The 22324-nt window shown below is 35.9% G+C and overlaps 2 protein-coding genes across 4 annotated transcripts in view; one reads left to right on the top strand and one right to left on the bottom strand.

Annotated features, from left to right (window-relative positions):
• The window catches only part of FSTL5 (follistatin like 5), a gene marked incomplete at both ends in the record, with an annotated part of 643376 nt that overhangs the window by 425517 nt on the left and 195535 nt on the right, over nucleotides 1–22324 (top strand). The window lies entirely within an intron of this gene.
• On the bottom strand, nucleotides 11142–11898 carry LOC309960809 (peptidyl-prolyl cis-trans isomerase A-like). Its single transcript, XM_082837737.1, has one exon. The coding sequence runs from the start codon at nucleotides 11859–11861 to the stop codon at nucleotides 11367–11369; it is 495 nt and encodes a 164-aa protein (XP_082693863.1). The 5' UTR covers nucleotides 11862–11898; the 3' UTR covers nucleotides 11142–11366.

Below are 22324 nucleotides of genomic sequence, written 5' to 3' on the forward strand. Positions count from 1 at the left end.
ATTGCCATTTTGCCACTTGTTTTTTGGCCATTTTTACAGGTCCTTTTTGTTATTTTCTTCTTCTCTTGCTCTCTTTCCTTGTGGTCTGATGATGTTCTTCAGTGTTATGTTTAGATTCTTGTCTCTTTGTCTTTTGTCTATCTACTATAAGTTTTTGCTTTGTTGTTACTGTGAGGTTCACATATAAGAGCCGGTATAGAGTCTAAGTTTAAAGCAACTCAAATTTGAACACATTTTTAAAAATCTACATTTTTATGCACCCCCCATGTTTTATATTTTTGATGTAATATTTTACATTGTTTTATTTTGCATGTTTCTTACCTAATTATAATAGTTATAGTTAATAATTATACTACTTTTGTCTTTAAACTTATACTAGCTTTCTAAGTGGTTAGTCCATTATACTTACTATATATTTGCCTTTGCCAGTGAGATTTTTTCCCCCTTATATTTTCTTACTGCTAGTTAGTGCCTTTTATTTTCAGCTTAAAGAAGTCCCTTTAATAGTTCTCATAAGGCTGGTTTGGAGACGATTAACTCCTTCAGCTTTTGCTCGTCTGGAAAACTTTTGACCTCTACTTCAATTTAATTGTGAATGATAACATGATAACTATGCTAAGTAGAGTATTCTTAGTTAGATTCTTTTTGGTTTTCACTTTAAGCACCTTGACTATATCATGCCACTTCCTTCTGGCCTATAAAATTTCTGTTAAGAAGGCAGCTGATATTTTAGAGAGGTTTTTCTCATATGTAAAATGTAGTTTTTTTCTTGCTGCTTTTAAAATTGTCTCCTTTATCTTTTGACATTTTAATTATAATGTGCTTGGTGTGGGTCTTTTTGAGTTCATCTTTTTTGGAACTCTCTGTGCTTCCTGGATCTGGATGTCTGTTTTCTTCCCCAGGTTACGGAAGATTTCAGCCATTATTTCCTGAAATACATTTTCTGCCCCTTTCTTTAAATCTTCTATTTCTGGGAACCCTATAATCTGAATGTTATTCTGCTTGATGTTATCCCATAGATGCCTTAAGCTAGTTTTATTTTTTTAATTCTTTTTTCTTTTTCTGCTCTGTTTGGGTGAGTTCCACTGTTCTGGCTTTCAGGTCGCTGATTTGTTCTTTGCTTCATCAAGTACACTTTTGAATTCTTCTAGTGTATTTTTAGTTCAGTTCTTGTATTCTTCAGCTCTGTGACTTCTATTTAGTAGTTTCCTATATTTTTATGTCTGTTGAAATTCTCACTGTGTTCATCCACTCTTCTGCCATGTTCAGGGACAGTTACTTCTAACTCTTTATCAGGTAAATTATTAATCTCTATTTTTAAGTTTTTTCTTTTTTCCTGGGATTTTATCTTGCTCTTTTGTTTGGAACATTTTCCTTTGTTTTCTCATGTTCTTGTTTCTCTTTATTTTATTTGTTTCTATGGATTGGGTGAAACCTCGACCTCTCCTAGTCTTGAAGGTATAGCCCTGTGTAGGCAATGTTACTGTTCAACTTTGCCCTACCTCTGGTTGTCTCTAGAACCTTTGTGGCTGTCTTATCAGCCCAATTTATTCTTGATAGGTTCAGTTGTTGAGGTCATGCCAAGCCTTGTCAGTGTTTCACATGAAGGGATCTTTGTCAGCTGCTAGTTTTAGGTTAATTGAAAACTAGACACTCAGGTAGCAGCTTTTAAAATATGCAAATATATACAGTCCTGTGGGACTACCTCATAACCCCTGCTGGCCTCCAGATTAGGTGATTTGAAGATTTTCCCTTGGAGAGAGTTGAGAAAACCAGGGCTCCAGATGAGTATATAAGGTCCTTTCTGGAAAGTACCAGTGAGCTGTAGCAAGGCCAAAGGAGAGCACAAAGATGGCATCACCAGCCTACATTCCCTGAGAGCTCCTTTGCAGCCTCTACATGTCTGGTAATCCTGAAGCCTGCCCCCTCAAGCCTGTCCCTCAAGCTCTAGGACAGGTAAAGAGACCTTTGTCACGGAAAGTCTGAGGGTGTCTGTGTTGTGACCTGGGGGTTGTAACCTGCCAAAATCTGTCCCTCCAATTGTTTCAGTCCTGTGGGGGCCAGAAATATAGGCCCCCTTGGCCACCCAAGCCTGGTGCTCAAGGGGTGTCCCCTGTGTGGACTGTGTGTGTCCGCTGGCTTCAGTGGGGCCACAGAGGAGCCTGGGGTTGGAGTCAGCAGCCAGCTTCAGCAGGGTCACAGGAGAGTTTGTGGGTGGGACAAAGCCACAAACTTCAGTGGGACTTTAGAGGGGGGCAGGGCTGGGGTAAGCCCACTGCCTGCAGCAGGGCCACATCAGGCTCAGGGGTGGCATGAGATCATTGCCTTCAGTAAGGTTTTGGGAGAGTATCTAGGTGGGGCAAGCCAGCCAGCACCAGCAAGATAGAGGGAGTACAGAACCTGGTGCCCACCAGTGCTGGCTCTACCAAGTTGGAGTGAGAGAGCAAAAATGACACCCACTGCTGCCTCCATCCCCAGAGGAAGCCCCAACAGACTCCTGTGCCCCAGGAGGCACTTTAAGATTAACTAGTAAATCTCCTTCACATGTCTTCTAGGCATTTTTCAAATTGGTGTTTTTGCACTGGGTCCTGGTGTAAGTGAGTCTGTACATGAGCCCTTTGAAAACAGACTCTCCATTCCCCAGAGCCTTTTGGGTCACCTGAACATAAGCCCCACTGGTTTTCAAAGCTGGACTTTTGGGGGCTCATCTCTCCAGTGCAGGTTCCCAGGTTGGGAGTGTCTGAGATGGGGCTCGAACCCTTCGGTCCTCAGGGTGAAGTTTATAATTGTGAGTTTCCTCCTGCTTGGGGGTTGCTGCACTGGGTGTGTGACGTTTGTGGGAGACTGTCTCTGCCTCTTCTACCATCTCGAGGTGGCCCTTTGCTGTGGAGAAGCTTTTCAGCTAGATTTCAGCTGTTTTTCACAGGGAATTGATCAATCTGTAACTATAGAATTGGTATGCTTGTGGGGAGAGGTAAGTTCTATGCCACCATCTTAAACCACTTTCTGCATTTTATCTTTTATTTTCTATTTTCATCCTTACTATCAAGCTTACCACTGTTATTTTAAAGAAGCCTATGTACTCTATGCTGCTTTGGTTTGAATACCTCAACATAAGCTCATTTGAATTGTTTCAAGAATAAGGGGGAGTACGTACCATGTAAGTCATATGATGAGATTCACAGAGCTATAGTCTGTGGACAGCTTGCAAAAGTGGACATGTTCTTGTGCATGGATCATGTAAATTATTTTGCTTACTTTCTTATTCTTGACTGTTCTAGAATCTTGAAATTTCCAGAAAAAAAGGATTATAAGTAAGTTAGAGCTCTAAAATATATGTAAATGTTAGATGAATTCTGGCATCGCTAAATTAACTTTTACTGGATGAAGGTATTTTGGATATATTTCATAGAGCAGATAAATATTGAGAACTTAAAAAATCACATCTCCAATATTGAGAAAGTTTCAATTTCATTTCAAGGCATACTTAATTAAGTTAAACGAGCATTCATAATCTATAGTGTACACAGAACTACCAGCCTTTCAGGTAAAACTCCACGGAATATCCAAAGATGTCTTTGAAAACAGGGATATTTATTCAACTTCCCAATACGCTTCTGGTGTTTTCATTAAGTGCTATGCCATCACCTGTCAAATTATCTGAATACATTGAATTGCATTTACCAGTATAACTAAAATGTGAAATAAAACAGTTATAAAATCTCACTGGTGTTTTTCTTTATATTTATTTCTGCTTAAAGTCTGCTAAAATAAAGACTTCAGCATATAAATAAACTATATATTATATACATATTTTCAGCCCTGTCTCTGGTGGACATCTGACATGATTTTTGGTCACCCAACATCTTTTGAACACCTCTGAATATTCTGGCAATGCTTTGATTTTTGCTAACCCCAAGGTGGAAGCCAAAATCTTACTTAATCCACCTTCTCCCAGTTAGGAAGCCGATATGTGAATAAGGCTCTAATAAAGAGGATGCTGAGAAAGATTTCCTTTTATAAGCAAGAACAGGGGAATGCAGGTGCTTTTCAGAATCCACTCTCTCCGCCCATCCTTCCTGGTGAGTGTTGTGGCGGCAGGATCCCACTTTCAAGGACATCAGTGACAAAAGCTCTGCAGTTGTTCAGTGTTCTGCTTCAGCAGGGTTTCCAGTTGGCCAGTCTCAGTATGTGGCTTGTGCACCTTTTCTGGCTTCTCATTCCCTAAGCTGACATGCTGATATCCTGCTTATTCTATGACCTTCCTAGTATCTTGATTAAACCCCTTTCCTGCTTAAAACTAGAAAAATATGTTCTATTGTTTGCCACTATGAATGTTGTCTAATTATATTTTGAATTTAATGTTAAGAAATATCTGTTATTATATCTCCTTAAAATGTATTTTTAATTGTTCTATATGGATTTATGACATGTTGAAAGATCAAGATAATCTTACTATAGTAAAATACATTTTACTTTGTTTATAAGCAAAGAAGACTTTCAAAAATTCAGATACGAGTCAGTTTTTGTACCCTGTTAGTATATTGTCTGTTTTCACAAAAGTGGGTTTAGTGTCTATTAAATTGTGTAAAGTTAAGTGCTTTTTAAGTCAAAGGGAATCAGTAACAATTTTCAATATTCTTTCTGATTACTTAATATATATAAGATAAAATTTAGTATTTTTTTACCTACTCAATACATACATGAATACCTTCTGATTGCAAAAGATTAAAATAATATTGACATATTTTTTTAAAAAGCATAATTACCCCTCACCTTTTATATCCACTTACTCCTATTCTCAGGTGAAGAAGTCCTGTGAGTACATTTTGAATCCCCTTCCCATGCATTGCAAAGATAATTTTGTTTATTTAATAGGATATATTCATATTAGTTCTTATTACCTCACTACCTCATTATCTCATTAACCCTAAAAACAACTCCATGAAGCAAGAAATAAGTCCCCATTTACACATGTGGGGATTTATGCTACGAGAGTTGTTCACTGCAGGTTAGTAAGCTATTAAGTGGTACACCTGGGATGTTTACATGGCCTGATTTACTCTACATCATGAGCTAAACCATTGCATGTAAGTGAGAAGCTCTGTAGCTGCTGCCTTTTGTAAAATGTACCCCAAATAATTCTGGCTCCTATATATTACAAATAGATGTGTTATACTCTGCTGTTTTGTGTGAGATTGATTCATGATCAATTGATGTTTGAAGACTTTCATTTTGCCTGTCTTCTGTTTTACACCAAATGATTAAAAAGGACACCACAGAAACTACTGGAGGAAGGATTATACAGAGGTTTGCAGCATGGGCTGGGGATTCAGACTATCTGGATTCCAATTAATATAAAGTCTCTTGGGAGTGATGTGCCCTCAAGCGACTTATTTAACCTCCCTGTGCCACAGCTTCCTTATCTGTGAATTGAGTATACCAATAAAATGAACTCATTTTTGTGTGAGAGCTGATGAGATAAAGTATTTTACAGCTGATAACCCTCGATGAAATACATTGTAAATGTTCAGTTGAACCAGGTTCTTTGTTTTTTGGTCTCTCCTTCTCGTCCTTCTAATATATGTTTCATGGAGCACAGACACACCCAACCTGCCTGAAAGAACGTGAATCAATGTAAGTTACATACAGCAATAAGGGAGTGTGAAAACTTGCAGAAACTGCCAGAACAAAATTTTATCCAATTATAGCCTCTGAAATTGGAAGATTTTTCCTATTCAATGAAGCTTTAAGATCATGCTGTTATATCTCCATATTAGCAATCTTGTAGTAGTCCCTGCTTTAAAGCTATTCCAGGGCTTCCCTGGTGGCGCAGTGGTTGAGAGTCCGCCTGCCGATGCAGGGGACGCGGGTTTGTTCCCCGGTCCGGGAGGATCCCACATGCCGCGGAGCGGCTGGGCCCGTAAGCCATGGCCGCTGAGCCTGCGCGTCCGGAGCCTGTGCTCCACAACGGGAGAGGCCACAACAGTGAGAGGCCTGCGTACCGCAAAAAAAAAAAAAAAAAAAAAAAAATTATGTCATACCAACCTAGATTCCAGTCCTAGTTTTGCTACTTATTAGTTGTATGTTCACAATGTACTGATCGAAGCTTAAGCTTCTGTCTCTTCATCTACAAAGAAGGGATTATTACAAAATTCAAGGATATATAACAAGTGCTCAATAAAATACACGCTATTTTCGTATCACTGAGTAGCTTGATTCGATATGATATTGTTGATCATGTTGAATAACAAAGCCCCATGAAAATATTATTTCTTTGAAAATAACGTAATGTAATAAATATTACTATGAATTTCAACAACTTTATAGGTAGGCTTGTTAGATAAAATGCAGAACTTCCAGGTTAATTTGAATTTCAGATATATGATAAATCAGTATTTACTGTATGTACCAAATGTTGCATGGGATATACTTATATAAAAACCATTCTTGTCTCTCTGAAATTCAACTTTAATTGGGTGTCATATTTTATTTGTTAAGTCTGGCACTCTATTTACATGAAACTCAAATTGGTTTGAATATGGCATTAGGCTACTCTCCTAAAAATGTTACTGTGGCTTATATCACTGATATGAAAGGTTTGAAATGCTGAAAGTTCACGTGAAATGAAATCCCGGGCTTTGTAGATTCCTTTCGTTCTCTCATTTTTAGTATTTGTTCTGGGATCTTTGTTTTCTACATCTGTCTAACCTGTATTAGTAATTGTGTCCAGCACTTAGTAGAAGGCTGGACAAAACAGTGGATTAAATGGACAGCAGTTTATTCGTTAATAAAATGTACCGTCCACAGCTGACATGATTGCTCCTTGAGGCCTTTGGAACTCAACCTCCTATCTTTTCTAACATTCCAAGAGCATGGCTTTTGTCTCCAAGAGCATTTCAGGATTCAAGAGGGCCGTAGGAGCTCCAATCACCAATCTATATTCTGTCAACCTATAATTCAGGCTCACAGTAGTATGAAGCAGGTGAAAGATGAACGGCACTTATTCCTGGAAGCCCCACACTGTTTATAGGTCACTGATGTGCCATAATTGCAATAACTATACCAGGGAGGCTGGTAAATACAGTTGTTTAGCTGGGCATATTCTCAGCCTTCTGTTACAAAAGAGGACCAGGAGAACGATCTCCAACTCTCTTTACACGTCCATGTAAGAGGATATAAGATGTTTTACTTACACTCTGTCTTTCTGCATTGACTACATATGATTATCCCTCTGAATTCAAATTTGAACAACTCTGTATACCATTTAAGTTCCTTCTGTAGTTGTATCAGCTTTCAACTTATTTCTCTGATCGTTTTGCTTTGTAACCCTTTCCTTAAATATATTACTAACTTTTTTTGCATTCAGTCTGATGATTTTTCCTTATGATCACCCTTAAGATTGTCCTATCCCTGAAATTTATTTGAAGTGATTCTCACCATGTACAGTTGATCTCCATTTAAAGCAAAGCATGCAAAGAAAAATCATGGAAGATAAAAAATTTTAAATGAACATTTTAATTCAAATCAGGATACAATTGCTGGTGTGGCAGCTTGTCATATTAGTAGTTTTTCTTTTTTTTTTTTTTTGGTAGATCTTTATTGGAGTATAATTGCTTCACAATACTGTGTTAGTTTCTGTTGTACAACAAAGCAAATCAACCATACGCATACACGTGTCCCCATATCCCCTCCCTCCCACCCTCCCTATCCCACCCCTCTAGGTCATCGCAAAGCACGGAGCCCATCTTCCTGTGCTATGCGGCTGCTTCCCACCAGCCGACTATTTTACATTCGGTAGTGTATATATGTCGATGCTACTCTCACTTCGCCCCAGCTTCCTCCTCCCACCTCAAGTCCTCAAGTCCATTCTCTATGTCGACCTCTTTGTTCCTGCCCTGCAACTAGGTTCATCGTATCATTTTTTTTTTTTTTTTAGATTCCATATATATGCGTTAGCATACGGTATTTTTCTCTTTCTGACTTCCTTCACTCTAAAGTGTAGCATTAAAAAAACCTACTCTGAAAAAAAAATAGAATAGATAAATAAGTTGTGAGAAAAAAAAAACCTACTCTGGTCTAGAGTAGGTTTTTTTAATGCTAGGTTTTCTAGTACACTGCTGATAAAACTAGCACTGGAAGATAACATATCAAAGCATAATAAATAAAATGTTCTCTATATGTCTGGATTCTTAAAAGCCATTAAATGCTTAATAAGGAATATTATACCTTATTCTGGTAAAAAATATTTCAGAATATGTACTGTACTTCAAATTTACAAGTAAAATCCCTAAATCTTATTTATTCTCCAGAGATGGAAAAGACTCTGTTACTTAATTTTAATGTCTAAAGCAGTGTGAAAATACAAATTTTTCCTTTCAATGTATGACTTTTAAAGTTCTTATATATATGAAAGGGACAATTTTACCCTTTAGGCTATTCATTGATAACAGAGCCCAAATTATATAACACCAATTAAAATAATTTAATTAGTAAGTTTTCTTTATAACTTTTTAAAACTCTAAAGTGTTGTGTTCTAATATGGGACATATTAGACAATACCGTCAAAACTAGTTATTTGAAAAGAAAGAAATTGACTTTTTTCTTCTCTAGACTGTAAACAATCCATTTCTTTTTCCCCCTTCACTAAAAGTGTAGACATTTAATGTTTGTAATATAATACATCATTAATCATGTAATTTTTTATCACTAATTCATTTTTCATATAAGCCTGAGACCATTGTGGATCTTAAAATCCAGGTGAAATCAGAGAATATTTATGATTCAAAATCTTCCAAGCCAAATCAAGCAGGGAGTTTTGACATGGCTGAAGACATTGAATTTCTTCCACAAACATACAACATGCAATATGCATTCATCTTTCACTTAAACATATGTTATGCAGGTTCAATACTAATTGTTAACTTTGTGAAATTGCCTGTGATCATAAATATTGCCTAACAGTATGCTGCTTTGAAAAGAATATTGTTCCTAAATTACTCTTTTTCTGCTGATATAATAGAGCTCTGCGTTTATAATTCACTTCTCAAAGAATCTTAAAATCAGTCATTTAGAAAATATTTTTGAATATATTTCACCAAATTCCTTTGGAACTTACTCTTGCAAATAGCAATGTATAAAGATAAAATGTCCATGTCTGAATGAGTGGAAAAATATTCACATATCAGTTTGTTGAGTACTTGATATATATATTTCTTTTAATTTTAGGTTCAGTTTTCAAAATTATAGAAGATCACATTATTTAAATAAATTTGTGAGGAATAGTAATATGGAAACAGGACTTCACTGTGACATTTTTCCTTTCAGTAAAATCAATGGCCAAATAACTATATAGATTCTTAACGTGATGAAGCTTGTTTTTTCAATGTTTTCTTCATTACTATGTCTCTGAATCTAGGGCTTCAATTACTATGTTTAAGCTGATACGTTCCAAATTATAGTTCTACTTTCAATTTCTCTTCTGAGTAATATTTTCTTCATTTGAATGTGCAAAATTCAAGGCAATGTTTCTACCCTAAAACCTACAACATTTGTGTGTTTTCTATTCCATGTAAATGTAGTCAACAACTGAGTTCCTGCTGGATTTCTCTCTCAATTTTGCCCTCAAATCTAATATGTCACAAAACCTTGTGAATTTAACTTTTTATTTATCTTAAATCTATTCTGTCATCTCATTTCCACTACGGCTTCTCCTTTATAACAGATGAACACTTGTTATGCTTAAACTTGAGTTGTTTTTAAGTTTTTTGTCCAGTAACTGCAATACTTATTGTATCACAATAAAACTATGAGTACTCTTGCCTTTCTTCCCTGGACTAGGAACTCTGAGCACAAGGACCTTTACCTGTTCAACTGTGTGTTATGATGTTTGCACTATACGGACAAAGAAGATAATAATTCTTAAACGCTCAAATAACAAAAGACATATTGACATGTCTTATATTTATAATTTTGCACTATTGAGTTTGTGGGCTTTTTATATTTAAAGCTTGCTAGGGGTTTTATTTACTTACTTAGCCACATCAAGAATTATCAGTCAACTGATGTTTATTGGCAGTCAATCATTTAAACCTAGCACAGCTCACCAATTTCTGTATTCAATTACTTTAATAACATTTCTCATTAAGCAGATCGACTTTTTACTACAGTTTCAATTTAATCTCCTATCATATGCAATAAGGTGGGTAAAAACAAAGATGAGGAGAAACACATATTTGGTCATTGTTTAATCTTTCTGCATCCCCAAATATTGATTTAACTGCTACACTTTTCAAGGCACTTACCTAAATGGTGAGGATAAACCTATAAAAGATACCATTTCAGTCTTCAAAAGTTAACAGAAGGAATCAAAAAAGAAAAATAACTGCATAAAATTAAAAATGCATATGAAACAGTGTCATAAATATATACCTTTGTGTGTATATATATATATATATATATATATATATATATATATTTTTTTTTTTTTTTTTTTTTTTTTTTGCCGTACGCGGGCCTCTCACTGTTGTGGCCTCTCCCGTTGCGGAGCACAGGCTCCGGATGCGCAGGCTCAGCGGCATGGCTCACGGGCTCAGCCGCTCTGCGGCATGTGGGATCTTCCCAGACCGGGGCACGAACCCGTGTCCCCGGCATCGGCAGGCGGACTCTCAACCACTGCGCCACCAGGGAAGCCCTACCTTTGTATATTTTGTACACAAATATATAAATAATAGAAAAGAGAAGTCAAATTTAAGTTTTCAGGGTCATAGAAGACTTTTAAGAATACAGTAGTCTTGCAGTTGAGATGATAGCTATCAATAGATGAAGGAGTGGTGGATAGGTATCCTTGAGAAAGGGTACATGGGCTTGAGATGGTGCCTTCAGAGACGTGACTGTCCCTGTTATGTTTTAGAGTAAGCAAAGGCTTGAATATATCAAATAAAGCCAGGTTTTTGCATTTGATTTTAGACTGTACACTTACATTTATAACATATAACACAAGATAACATTTGATGAAAACTAAATATTTACCAACCATTCTAAGTTGTCATTTTTAAAAAGTGTATTAACTCATTTACTTCTCAGCACAAACCTACGTAAACCAATATATTTATACCCATACAGGATGATGCTTAAGTTGATTTTTTTTTTTTTTTGGTTGTTTAGTCTTTATTTCATAACCATAAACTTAACTTTGCAATTCAGCTAAACTTGGAGGGGAATAAGGAAACTATGGAACCCAAAGAAGTGCAATGAGAGCACAAAGATTATAGTATATTTGGAGCAGATGGGGATGAAGGGGTGCTCTCCTGAGCTACAGAAGGAATGGTCTGGTGGTTAAGATAAAACACAAGTCAAATTTATTATTAGATTTGTCCACAGTCAGCAATGGTGATCTTCTTGCTGGTCTTGCCATTCCTGGAACCAAAGCGCTCCATGGCTTCCACAATATTCATGCCCTCTTTCACCTTGCCAAAGACCACATGCTTGCCATCCAACCACTCAGTCTTGGCAGTGCAGATGAAAAACTGGGAACCGTTTGTGTTGGGGCCAGCATTTGCCATGGACAAGATGCCAGGACCCGTATGCTTCAGGAGGAAATTCTCATCATCAAATTTCTCCCCATAAATGGACTTGCCACCAGTGCCATTATGGCGTGTGAAGTCACCACCCTGGCACATAAATCCCGGAATTATTCTGTGAGAGCAGGAACCTTTATAACCAAAGCCTTTCTCCCCAGTGCTCAGAGCACGGAAGTTTTCTGCTGTCTTTGGAACTTTGTCTGCAAACAGCTCGAAGGAGACGCGGCCCAAGGGCTCGCCGTCGACGGCGATGTCAAAGAACACGGTAGGGTTGACCATGGTTGGGCTGCGCGGGAAGTTCCGATGTGGCGGCGTCTGCAAAGCCTTAAGTTGATTTTTAATGGTATAATTTCAATAATAACTTTGGTCCGTATATGCAGATTGAACCATAATTTAAACAAATAATACATCTATACAATTTTAAGCAATTTTTAAGTTCTATAGCAAAAGAAACTAGCAAGCACCATTCAAAGATAAAGTCCCTAAAGTATATACCATTAATTTCGCAGGAGACTTTTCATTGCCCTTCTAATTACAGTTAACTTTATTCCTGACCTTTTAAATAATGCCCAGCTTGTGAGAGATATTACTGCTACAAATTTACATTTAATAAAAGTAAGGAAAATTATAGTGGGATAATTGCTTCACAACCACCAAAACTCATAGGGTTTAAAATCAAAATCTTATTGCATAATTAAACGCAAAATAGTTGGAAGATTTCTGACAACCAATCACTTTAAGGTTAATTGTTGATTCTCATTTTTCTTATCTTTGTCCTTTTGTGCAAGAAGCAAAACTAATAGCTTGATTTAAAATAAGCAGTATTATAGAGATTTCTCTTATGTGGATGTAACAGTATCCATGTAAGCTAGTTACATTTCTGAGTACTCAGTGTTTTAGAAAGAGAAATTTAAGAAGGCTGTTAGAGGTGATTAACCAAAGAGAAAAAAGAAGTTCTAAAATACCATCCAGTTTTGTTGTTCCTTCAAGGATTTGTTATTTTATTTTTCTTCAATTAGCAGAGTTTTGGCAAAGGCTGGAGACATATTTTCTTCCTAACTGAATATACTATCAAATGCTAGACAAGGGAACAAAAACATAATAACTTTTTTTATTTGCTCACTGAAGGAACTTCATGCAGAGTTGTGAGAACTCCAATTTATGTTAGTGAAGCATGTTGATTGCAATTTCTTATAAATTACTGCTTTTCTTCCTGAAAATGAGTTATATTTATAACAGATAACTCTAGTAAACATTCATAAATTTATATGAGATGTTCAAACATATTTATACTGACATTATCATGATTCATAAAATTGTATTTCAATGGGAAAAATGCATTGTAGGGCTTCCCTTGTGGCGCAGTGGTTGAGAGACTGCCTGCCGATGCGGGGGACACGGGTTCGTGTCCCGGTCCGGGAAGATTACACATGCCGCGGAGCGGCTAGGCCTGTGAGCCATGGCCACTGAGCCTGCGCGTCTGGAGCCTGTGCTCTGCAACGGGAGAGGCCACAACAGTGAGAGGCCCGCGTACCGCAAACCCCCACCAGAAAAAAAGCATTGTAATTTTACTACTTTTGTCTAAAAATAATAAAGCAGCTATTGTTCAGAAGGAAGATATTAATCCCTCTCTTATTTTATTTACTTCTATTCACTATGGCATATTTAAGTTTAATGATTTAATTTGAATATACCTCTTCAAAATCTTTGTCAATGAGTGTTTACAAAGTGTCAGCAGATCTGTATGAGCTTATGGCAGGAAAGATATTTTATAATCTGTAATTCTAGAGTTTATAGTGGTAAGATTTATTTTGACTTATGGCAAGACATATTGTCACATCAAAAATAAAGACAATCGTCAGTGGATTACCACCATGTGTATGTGGTGAACAAGAACTTATTTTTTTATAGAGAAACAAACTGGGACAAACATGGTTGAGATGATATATTATGACCTTGGCTCCTATTCTGGCTTAGGGTAATTAAAGGGCCAACTTCTGGCTAATGCTGTAGAGTCAATTGCTTGAGATGATGTATCAATGACATTACAAATATATATAATGACAACATATCTTTTGAAGTCGTATTGGAGTATGGTCTAACACTCCCACCTAAGGATTATTTAATTCTCTAGGATGTACCTTTGCTTGTCCATTAACTGCTGATTAGGGCACAGAATCTGTGAATATGCATGTTAACTTGCATATATGTCCAAAGAAGATGCAAATGATTCCTGTAGAAAAGACAGCTACAAAATAATTGTTTTATTACACTGTAGGACATTCAGTTTCTGTTTAACTTAACAAACTTATTTCAGCATGCCTGAACCAAGTTATGAAAATCTCCTCTCCTCAAATGGACTTTGAACTAGCTTTCCCAACTTGCTGGTTCTCTCATTAATGAGATAAATAAAACTTTGCCTCATGCTTACCTTATATTTGTATGAGAATTGTGTTTTAACCCTTTTAAAATTATTCCTCGACTATGTTTTAAGCTCCATACATTTAAGGTTTCTTTAATATGCCAGTGTGATATTTGATAAGATGTGATAAGATGTGTCTTTTATTTTCTGTAGCTGAATAAAAGAGGAAGCTATTGTTTAAACAATGTAGTGATAAAATAGGTATTAGGGATAGCTTTTTTGTGGAATAAAGGTGGAAGGATCTTAAATATTTTTACTATTTTAGGATGTTTAGAGACCTTAATGTAATCCCTGGCCTAACAGAGATTTGCACCCCAGAAACACTTAAGTCATCACTCTATTATTTCCTAGGTGAATGGATGCTGGAAAGACATGGTATATCTCTAATTCAAAACCTTCTTATTTACAAGGAAAATAAAAGACATTTCAGCAACTTGCCTAACAGATTTGTAGAAAAATTATATTAAAGGGAACATACATCTTTAGACTAACATCAGGTAAACAGTTACAGTTTAATAAGATTTATTGCTACGTCCCTCCCAGGAAATTTAAGCTATTCCTTTTGACCTCAGTTAAATTCCTTTGTTCATTTGCTAAAAGATTCTATCTTATTATATTTGAATATTATTTTACTCAAAAGACTGAAAAAAACAACTCCACTGAATATGTCATAGGAATATGTGAATTTCATCATATAACTAAAAACACAAAACAATTGATAGGAAAATGATTTGTATATCTCAGACTCCTAATATTACATAAAATATATTTTTCCTGACACAAATTCAAGGTAGAAATACAAGCTACAATGTGTAGAAGAATAGTCAAAATAATACATTACATTAACCATAAAAGGTATACGTGGTCATGTAATTTACTTAGAAAACAAATTATTAGTCTTTAAATGATGCAAATTTTCAGGACTTTGAAAATGTACACACCAATGTCTAAATATACCATTGCCACCATATTTACTCGAATCTGTTTCCCCCATTTTTAAAAAACACCCCTGTGCATTATTAAAAATACCCCTGTGCGATGTAATGTCAAAAAGTTAAACAGGGTCACTTTTGTTGAAGCTGGAGGTGATCTTGCCACACATTAAAATAAGTCTTATATAAACCAACTACAGCTTCAACATATTTCTAAATTGGAGGTAACCTTAAATGAGAACAAGCGGAATAGAATAAATCAAGGCTCAAAAGGAATTCCCTACCTGAATTCCCACTTGAATGAATATACTGAAATGTCTTATTACCAAATTTTGCTTTCATTACCAAATTTTTTCAGGCACCAGTTCAAGTTTGAAACTATACTTATTAAATAAATAATTAAGATATACTTTAAAAGTTTTAATTTGTTATTAAAGTTGTCTAGTCAAAATTCTGTAGTAATTGTGTATGTCAAAGGAGGCTGCTTGGCAGTGTGAATACTAGTCATATTGTTAAATAAGTATAATAAGAGCATCAAGCACCAAATTAGTGTTATGGGTCACATGCGTTCTCGGTAGAACAGATGATGAATTAGCGGACATGGAAACATTCATGAGGAAGCTCAGAATTTCGACTTGAAGGATGAGAAGAAACAGGATAGTTTTAAAGAAATATGTGGAAACTTTAATTGTAGGGATATAATTATGAAGGTAGAAATGGACAAATAATATTCAGGAGGCACAGAATCAACCAACCCCAATGCTGCTCTGCCTCTTAATATAAGGTGCTGGGGGGAATGAGGTTTTCCTGACTAAATCAATACTGAAAAATGCCAGGGTACATCTGATTAATTATTAACTTGGCCTGTAAGGAATTATTTGTTTAAGTTTTGCTTGCTTGTTTGTTATTAGGGAAATGTGTTATGGAAATGTTGGGAATAAAGCCGCATGGCATTTTGCATCAGATTCCTATTAAGAGAACAGGTAGATAGCAGGTGAGTGTCTTTTTTGTTTTGTTTTGTTTTGTTTTCGCAAATGCACATGAAACAACTCTGTCAACAGATGAGGGAAAAAGCAGGAACAAAATAAGACTCAAAAGCTTGAGTCTTAGTAGCTCAAAAATGATAGAACTATTGGTAAAAGCAGAAGAACCTTGTGAGTTGGTTTCTTGCTCCAATTAGAATATAGCTTACACATAAATGTGTTGACTTTGTAGTGCCCAAATGACATCCTATAGAAAATAGACATAGTTTAAAGACAAAAGGTTTATTATCCATCTATAAAAACTTATCGAACCCAAGTGTAAAATGACTCATAACAAGTGTAAAATGATTCACTGTTATTTACCACTTTGGAGATCCTTCAAGTTTCCAGTTATCATTATGGTTTTGAGCTTGCCAATCCTACCAGTTTTATCCTAAGAAATCCACTTATATCATCTCATGCTTATGATGGGAAAGCTATTGCTATCCTTGTTTGTCAGTAAGAAAGGCTCAAAGAAGGTAGATAACTTCAAGAGCTGAGCTGAGCTGCAGTGTCAGAGCAGCTGATTGACACAAAAAGCCAAAATGAAAGTAATATACAATACTTTAGTCACCTCAGTGCAAAAGTGCAAGCAAGAGGCTAAATTAGCAAAAGGGCTGCCTGTCCCATTGTTCCATTTTTTCCCCAGTCAATGGCAGTTGTCAAGAGTCAGGAGGATTGCTCACTGCTAAGACAGGCTGAACAAAAGGATCCTGCAGTTTTATGGACCTGGGGGAGGAGAGGAAGGAAGGGTAAGAGCTAGGAGAGCAAAAAGCTTAATACTGAGCCAGAAAGGAAAAAGGTGTCTCCCCCATCCCCTCTTCTTTCCCTTTCTCAGGAAAGTCTCTGCTGTAGGTAGTTCCTGATGGAGACGTCTCTTAGTGCAGATGCTTGGGATCCTGATGCAGACAGCATAAGAGCACAGCTGGCCAGGGCTTCCAGAGGCCTTGCGTGCTACTCCCTTCAGAGATGGGCTGTGCAGCAAGGCTGGTGTGAGGAAGGCAGCTTTCCGCTCCTAGGCCTCTGCCCAGTTGACTGCCTGTGGCCAGATCTGAAAGAGCACACAGAGGTTTCTGACCAGGGGCCAGACTCCTCAATAATTTTGGCATAAACTGATTCAAACCAAAACGTATACCTGTAGGGCTTGAAAAAAAAATCACATGTTCTTCTGCTCAAAGATGTTGGTCTCATTAAAAACAGTTTTAGTAAATTACCTATGACTTTATTGATTTTCCTCTAATCTCTTGTAATTTTGCTATTCTTTACTAATAAGATGTATCTTTGGAAATGTTTATCGTAACTTGGGATAGAAAACAGAGGTGGAGATTGAGATGTAGACCCAGAGGCCACTTAAAAAAAGGAAGGAGACAGAAATTACTTGTGCTGGGATTTCTATTAGATGGCCAGAGGGTTCTGCTTGCCTGGACATGCCATAAAAGTCGCCGATCTCCAGAAATAAGACAAACTTAGGTTTCACTTATGTTTCACTGTTATAAATTCTTTCTGCTTTGTCTTCATACATGCTGCCTTAGCTCCTTCACTAAATGCCAAGCTGTGTTCACTGGCAGTGTTTCCTTAATTCTTATTTTATAACCATGTAACAAATACCAAAATTATATCTGGATAGGAAGCTTCCAGTAAATATTATTGAGTTGAATATACTAAGCAGTCAATAAAACATAAAGCTTTGCTGTTCCTGGAGATCAGTGACTTTTTTTGTACATTCAGGCAGCAGAATAGCTTGGCTGTCGATTAGTAGTTTGAATCTTGATGTTAGAAATGACAAATTGTGATCTGGGTTTAAGATTGGCAAAGCCAACCTAATAGGAAGTTAAAAGGGATAAATTACTAATTAGAAAAGGAGGTTTCAGATTGAGATGCATTATAAACTTCAAACTTAAATTTCACTGGGATTTAATGTTACACTTAATGGAGTAGAGTGATTTCAAATATCCTTTTTGGCATCACTCTGCACATTGAAACTAATATGGCTGTCATCAATCTTTGGTTAATATGAGAAAGTAAAATAATTATACCCTGATATTGTTATATATATAAACTTTTCCTTAGGCATAACTTTAAACATGGAGTTTCCATTCATATGTTTCGTATAAGCAGTTTTATCACTGCAGTCATATTTCTGCTTAGACTATGACGTTTCCTTACTAAGGAAACCTTTAGACTCATCAGGACTCATTGATAGTTTAAGTTCAATTTTTGGCTGTTTTGTTACAATTTCCCATAACTACAATATTTTCCATATCTCAAAACATAGAGATTATAGATTTTTCAAATCAAATCTGTAAAATAAAAACTAATGTTAGGAGAATTAACATTCTTGAGTGCCTATCACATGACGAACTCAGTGCTAATGCGTTATATTAAACTATCTCATTTAATCGTGATAAAAATCTTGTAAGGAAAGGTGCTTTTTTCCCTACTTATGTATGAGAAAATGAGGCTATGTGACTGATTAACCAAAATCATATAAATAGAGCTGGAAGTAAAGCCAGAAATGAAGGCAGATTTGTTGGTTCCAAAGTTGTACCACTTTGTGTAGAACTTTTTCCATTTGTCTAATTCTTCCTTGTGTATTAGGTTTGAATTTAAAATGATGTATTTTGTCATATTGCCATCATAAAACTAATCCAAAGCCCATATATATAGGATAATATCAAGATAAATTCAGTTTTTTTCTCAGTAATAACTTGTGTTTCAAATGTGAAGTCATTTTTTTTTTTTATACATAGGGTAGAAATGCTGTTATCATAGTCAAATTCACTTTAATACTCCAGGAAAATATTTGCTAATATCCATGGGAAATCATCTGGCTGTCCACTACTTATCACTATAGTAGTAGAAATAAAAATCTGGTGAATATCAAACATAAATTCGATATAATTAACCATTATGATTTTTGAGCTTCTGTATTTTCCACCAAGGCACATGGTGAAAATCCATTTTCTAAAATTATTGTGAAATACTGGTATTAAAAACTAGTAAACAGGAGCTTCCCTGGTGGTGCAGTGGTTGAGAGTCTGCCTGCCGATGCAGGGGACACGGGTTCGTGCCCCAGTCCGGGAGGATCCCACATGCCGCGGAGCGGCTGGGCCCGTGAGCCATGGCCGCTGAGCCTGCACATCCGGAGCCTGTGCTCCGCAACGGGAGAGGCCACAACAGTGAGAGGCCCGCGTACTGCAAAAAAAAACAACTAGTAAACATAGAAGATGGTCAATTTATGAAGACTTTAAATTTGCATGTGATTAAAAAGGACTTTCCAGAAGGCTATTATTTCCATATGATGGATATTTTATTCTGTTATTCCACCGATGAAAAATACTGCATGCTGTTGGCAATCAGAGAAGAGCTAGAAGGGCAAGTTGGTCTTCCCCAGACCCAGTGGCGGCTGCTGTGATGCTGGCCAGAGGCCCCACTCAAGGTACATGCCATTCACCATGACACTGGCTTCTCTGCTTTTTCCAGCCTCCACTGCATCGCACTTCTGTGTAGGGTTGACACTAAAGTTTTGTATACAACAAATATATCCAAACTCAATAATATCTACAGGGGAAAAAACTGATACAGATTTTAAAAGATATGCACTAAGGTGTGAAACAGGTTAGAAGAGAGAATAGATATTTTATTCATTTTCTTTCTTTTTTTTATTGAAGTACAGTTGATTTACAATGTTGTATTACTTTCAGGTGTACAGCACAGTGATTCAGTTATAGTTATACACATATACATATATATATTATATATATACACACATGTATATATATATATTTATATATATATACACACATATATATATACTTTTTCAGATTCTTTTCCCTTATAGCTTATTACAAAATATTTAGTAGAGTTCCCTGTGCTATACAGTAGGTCCTTGTTGGTTATCTATTTTATACACAGTAGTTTGTATATGTTTATCCCAAACTCTCCCCCGCTTCCTCTTTGGTCACCATAAGTTTATTTTCTATGTCTGTGGGTCTCTTTCTGTTTTGTAAATAAGTTCATTTGTATCATTTATTTTAGATTCCACATATATTTTAATCTTACAAGAACAATACTCCATTCTGGACATTTAACTTATTGCAGAGTATTAGGTGACATTTTGTTTTCTCAAGAAGCGCAAAGTTTCTATTTTGAAATAGAGTTCTATGAGCACTTTATTAAAATGAGTATAAAAAAAGTAATTTACATTGAAGGATGAAAGTTTTTAAGGCGTTATGGTTAAAAAATTAGACACCTATTGTTGTAAGTCTCTACCTCTATTTATAACATAAAGCAACTTTTAATAGTATCTATATTTGAGAATCAAAAAAGTATACAATCTTTACATTTGAAATGCTCACAATTTTATGTTTTTCAATTATTCTCTAAATTATTATATCCAAAGATATCCTCAATTTCAATCTTTAAAACAAATTACATTGCTATGTCTATACATGCAGAGAAAGATTAAAATATCAAAGTAAAATGCTTATATCTGGATTTCAGAACTGGGAGTCATTTAGGCTTTCAAAAATTAGTATGTGGGGCTTCCCTGGTGGCGCAGTGGTTGAGAGTCCGCCTGCCGATGCAGGGGACACGGGTTCGTGCCCCGGTCTGGGAAGATCCCACATGCCGCGGAGCGGCTGGGCCCGTGAGCCATGGCCGCTGAGCCTGCGTGTCCGGAGCCTGTGCTCTGCAACGGGAGAGGCCACAACAGTGAGAGGCCCGCGTACCACAAAAATAACCCAAAAAACAAAAAACAAACAAACAAAAATTAGCATGTGGCCCTATTAATATAAGAAAAAGAAAAAATAAAACAAATTGAGTGCATAAGTTATGGAGTAGAGATCCACACTTCGATCTGGCAGGCATGGGAATTTCAAAATAGGAATAGAGTGACAGCTGTTATTCTTTAATAATTACTTCAAATGCAGTTTTTAATTGGTAATAGCTATCTTATCTCTTATGAGGAAGAACTTATTTTCCCCATTGTCTTTGTTTGATGTACAATAGTATGAAAACAGTATTGGAAAATTTCACTTTTGTCCATCCATCCCTATTATCTTTTTCATCACTTAAAAATTTCTCTTGAAAACTTAACTGCTTAAGACTGTATGTAAATTTAATTAAATATAAATAATAAATTTGAAATGTATAAGCAAGTCCTTGGGAGTTTTACCATTTCAAATATCTCAGCTACATTAAATTAAAGCGCTCTGAGCAAAGACTGAAAGATATCCTGCACAATTCTACTATTAATTAGAGGTTCCAGTTGATGAGGAGAAGTGGTAGCCTTCTTAATAGAAATAACAGATATTTGTCATTGACCTGAATTACCGTATCATGTCAGAAGTCAGTCACTTTAGGTGGGAAATACAAAACCATGATTTTATTATTTTTCTTTCATAAACAGTGTGTCAAAGGAAAATAAAAGGAATGTACTGGTAAAAGCTGAACCTAAAACTAAAATAAAATATTATCAAAAATTATAGAATGGTTTTATTGATAATGTAACACTCCACTGTAAAATTCCAACAATCAGGGCCCCCATTTATTAAATATGAAAAGGGTGAATAATCTTCACAAACAGCAATAATTATAATTTATAAAGATTCCAAATATACTATTTCAGGGAGGTCCCTGATGGCGTAGTAGTTAGGATTCCAGGCTTTCACTGCTGTGGCCAGGGTTCAATCCTTGGTCAGGGAACTGAGATCCTGAAAGCTTCATGGCACGGTTGAAAAACAAACAAACATACAAACAAAAAGAGACAAAAAACCCAAAATGTTTCAAGTTAAAAAATTTAAATACCTGAACATTTGGTAGTCATTTATTTAATCTAATGCCACATAAATATTGAAATAAAAATTGACAAGAGTGGAATGAATGTATTTTTACAAATAGTGCTAATTAAAAAATAATTTAAAAAAATTTACTTTATTGTCATTTACTTTTTTGTCATTTTTGTTAGTGCACTTGAGAATGAAATGACAATGGTGTTCATTGATATCATAATCTCTAATTGAATTCAATATATTATAAAATAAAAACTGGACCAAAAAGTTTAGAAAATTCCCATAGTGAAGAATCAGTACCAAATATAACCCAAAGTACAACAGTGTGTTTTTGTTTAAATACAATCTCAACCATGCTTCCTTATGATGCTTGGTAATTCCGTTGAGGATACTGGAAAACTCTAGAAATAAAGCTAGGAATGAAACTGAGATTTTCTGCCTCAAAAATATATTTTTAAACTGAAAAAATAAATCTTTAAGTGTTGACACAAATATTTCCCATGTTGGAGAGAAGTGTGTTAGTTAGATGTATTCTTGCTTGACACTTTGTTGAAACTTCTCCATTATTTTGTCC

Source organism: Leucopleurus acutus (genome assembly GCF_964270905.1).
Source record: "Leucopleurus acutus genome assembly, chromosome: 4".
Classification (NCBI taxonomy): domain Eukaryota; kingdom Metazoa; phylum Chordata; class Mammalia; order Artiodactyla; family Delphinidae; genus Leucopleurus; species Leucopleurus acutus.

Bases quoted from the DNA above. Each gene is read 5' to 3' on its own strand.
- LOC309960809 (XM_082837737.1), bottom strand. From the start codon at position 11,861: ATGGTCAACCCTACCGTGTTCTTTGACATCGCCGTCGACGGCGAGCCC.